The 2,964-nt window shown below is 24.5% G+C and overlaps 1 protein-coding gene across 1 annotated transcript in view; it reads left to right on the top strand.

Annotated features, from left to right (window-relative positions):
* The window catches only part of LOC100169131, a 5,267-nt gene extending 2,804 nt beyond the window's left edge, over window positions 1-2,463 (top strand). Inside the window, exons 2-6 of the mRNA XM_016808942.2 lie at window positions 643-804; window positions 928-1,142; window positions 1,218-1,380; window positions 1,457-1,556; window positions 2,291-2,463. Of these exons, the coding sequence (XP_016664431.1) occupies window positions 954-1,142; window positions 1,218-1,380; window positions 1,457-1,556; window positions 2,291-2,438 (600 nt within the window). The 5' untranslated portion in view covers window positions 643-804; window positions 928-953 and the 3' untranslated portion in view covers window positions 2,439-2,463. The remainder of the gene's footprint in view (window positions 1-642; window positions 805-927; window positions 1,143-1,217; window positions 1,381-1,456; window positions 1,557-2,290) is intronic.
* Window positions 2,464-2,964: the final 501 nt, after the last annotated feature.

Below are 2,964 nucleotides of genomic sequence, written 5' to 3'. Positions count from 1 at the left end.
TAATTCAAGCATCATATAGAATAAGTTACATAATTTTACATAGTATAGCTCAATATCTATTTTTAAGTTTTTTTTTTTAACTGAGTCATATTTGGGACTAGAAGTTAAGTTATAACTTTTAAGTATTTTAAGATATGAGTAGAGTAGTGGACTGACTAACTATATTTTGCGGGATGGTAGCCACAAGTGGTAGCTACCACACCACTTTGCTCATATAAACTTTATATACTTATCTCATAAACTACTTGTACAGAATTCGAGTATTATATTATGAACTTAAAAAAATATTTTGCTTTGAAATATGAAATTAAAAATGTAATTTGTGTTTCAAAAAATTAAAAATGATTATATAAAATTTAAATGATATTAAAGAAAAAAATTTGTAATAACAACTTAAAATCATGAGTGTTATATTAAATGAATCACCAATTTAATAAACCAACTTAATAATTTTTGCTAAATTTTTAATTAAAGTTAAGGTCCCCACACACTGTGGCGGTGGCAGTAGCGGTTATGGCAAAATGAGTCCGGACACAATTTTACCGCCACCGCCGCAGTGTGTGGCGTCCTTTAATAATTTAACAGATATATATTTATCATTGATATGCGCTATATTTATTTTTATATTATATTTAATTTTAGACGATTCAGTTCTCATAAGTGATGGTATTATTGAGAATAAGTGCAAATTAAATAAAAAAAATAATCATTATTGTTCATTTGAACCTCAAAATAACAATACAAATAAAGATGAAAAGTTTCAACTATTAGTATCGTTAGGACATCAACTTTGTCGACTATCTGGTAATAATTTAAAAAACAACAAATTAATAATTACTATTTCAACTACATAAATTTATATATTATTCACACTAAGTGAATTAATAAATAACTAAATTAATTAATTAAATGTTTTAAAAATTACAGCTGACTTTCTGAAGTTCAAATCAAACATGAATTACTTAAAACTTGAATTGACTTCATTCATTGAAAATAAAGAGGCTTCAACACTTAAAAATAATACATTCAATCAAGAAAAAGCTGATGATATATTATCCACATTCCCAATTAATGACGAAGAAAAGCTTTTGGCCTTAGAATCAAAGCTTACAACTTATGACCCTGGATATAATGATAAATTGGTATATAACTTTTCTTTATAAGTATATTATTTTACTAAATAGTGTTAATTTTTTTATATATAATATGTATAACAGGTGTCAGCATTTATGTTTGCTTCTGAAGGTAAATCAATTTCTAAAGTAACCAATAGCTTACTGAGAACAATATTCACTGATACATTTGCGTCTGACTATAGCTGGAAAGGGCAAAAAGAAAAAAAGAAATTAGAAAATTATAAAATTTTCAAAGTTATTATAAGTAATTATCTTTATTATTCATATTAAATATTATACTATTTAAGTATGCATAATTATTTGTGTAATTATTGTTACAGACTGTGTTGGTAAAAAGTTTCCTAATTCTGAAAATTATAAGATGGATGTCATTGCAAGTGTAATGAATTGGTTTGCACAAGCACCTACCAGAATTCTTAGGTATGTTTGTTATAAATGTGTATTTTAAATTTCCATTATATGGATATAATTTATAGGTTAAGTATACCTCTATTATAGCTAGTATTATAGAAATACTGAGAATGTATCAGTTCTATTGTTTTTTAACTTACCTAACTAATGGGCATCAGCTTTAATTCAATTATTTATTAGTTTCTTATAATTTTTTTAAATGTTTGTTGGATATTAGCTTACATGTTGATACATAAATGCATTTATTAATGCATATAGTTGATACTATAAAATATACACTTAAATGTATACATTAGTGATATTATTTATTCTTTCAATATAAAATTTATTAGTTCGAGAGTAAAACATTATAATATATGGCATTGAATACATCAAGTCTTTTTTTATCATATTATATAAACAAAAATTAAGAATTGATGCTTCGTGCTTGTATTGAGAACCATAATACTATAATAGGTTATATATAAGTATAAGTATCGATAGGCTTGATAACTTTTGAAATTCTGGCCAGGCCTGGGCCCAATAAGGAAAAAATGATATGTGTATATATTTATATTGTAAACAAATACTAGAAATTAACTAGACTAAATACAAACACTATGTAGTGTAACAAATACTATATAAATAAACTGTATATTATGCAATATATCTACATTATAATACATTTTAACCCAAATATAGATGTATTGTGTAATTAAAATGATTTACTGATGCTGTAATTTTTATGTTGTTTTGTTTAATAGAGACGAAAAAGGAATAAAAAATCTGAAGAAAAGAATATGCCAGCAGGACAATCATCGTCATTTGAAGATGATGATAATACATTATAATTCATATAACATAATATTTTATTATATTACAATTATTTTATTTCCTGGGAAATCTAATTAATATATGAATATTCTTACACGTATAACAAGAATTGGTTTTGTTTATTTTCCTAAATCCATTTTACAAAATAATAAGTATATTTATGATTTAGCAGTACAGCAATAAGGATCAAGGTGTTTTGGGTGTTGACCCCTCTCCTCTTCCGAAATAATGTACAACAAACATCTACTATATCCGAGAACACACTTCAGATTTCTATTAACTATATGTTGTCAGATATATTATAGGTATAATTATATTTTATATTTGATATTATTCATCTAATTCGAAGATTGATGACTACATGCAATAGAGTATCATGCCTAACCTAACCATGCAATGTTAACACTCTAGGTAATGTAAATATAAAATTAAAATACCCCCTTTAAAAAATCCTGGATTCAAGTCTGATAAATGTATACACATAATATATAATAAGTTATAGATATTAATCACATAAATAAAAACATTTTAGAAATGTATTAAAAACAACAAAAATACAATTTATTTTGGATGAAAAAAATATTAAAAATGGTTTTAAAAATAT

The sequence above is a fragment of the Acyrthosiphon pisum genome, chromosome X, assembly GCF_005508785.2.
Source record: "Acyrthosiphon pisum isolate AL4f chromosome X, pea_aphid_22Mar2018_4r6ur, whole genome shotgun sequence".
Classification (NCBI taxonomy): domain Eukaryota; kingdom Metazoa; phylum Arthropoda; class Insecta; order Hemiptera; family Aphididae; genus Acyrthosiphon; species Acyrthosiphon pisum.
Note: the sequence above shows the minus strand (reverse complement) of the source record. Positions and strands in the feature narration are given on the sequence as shown.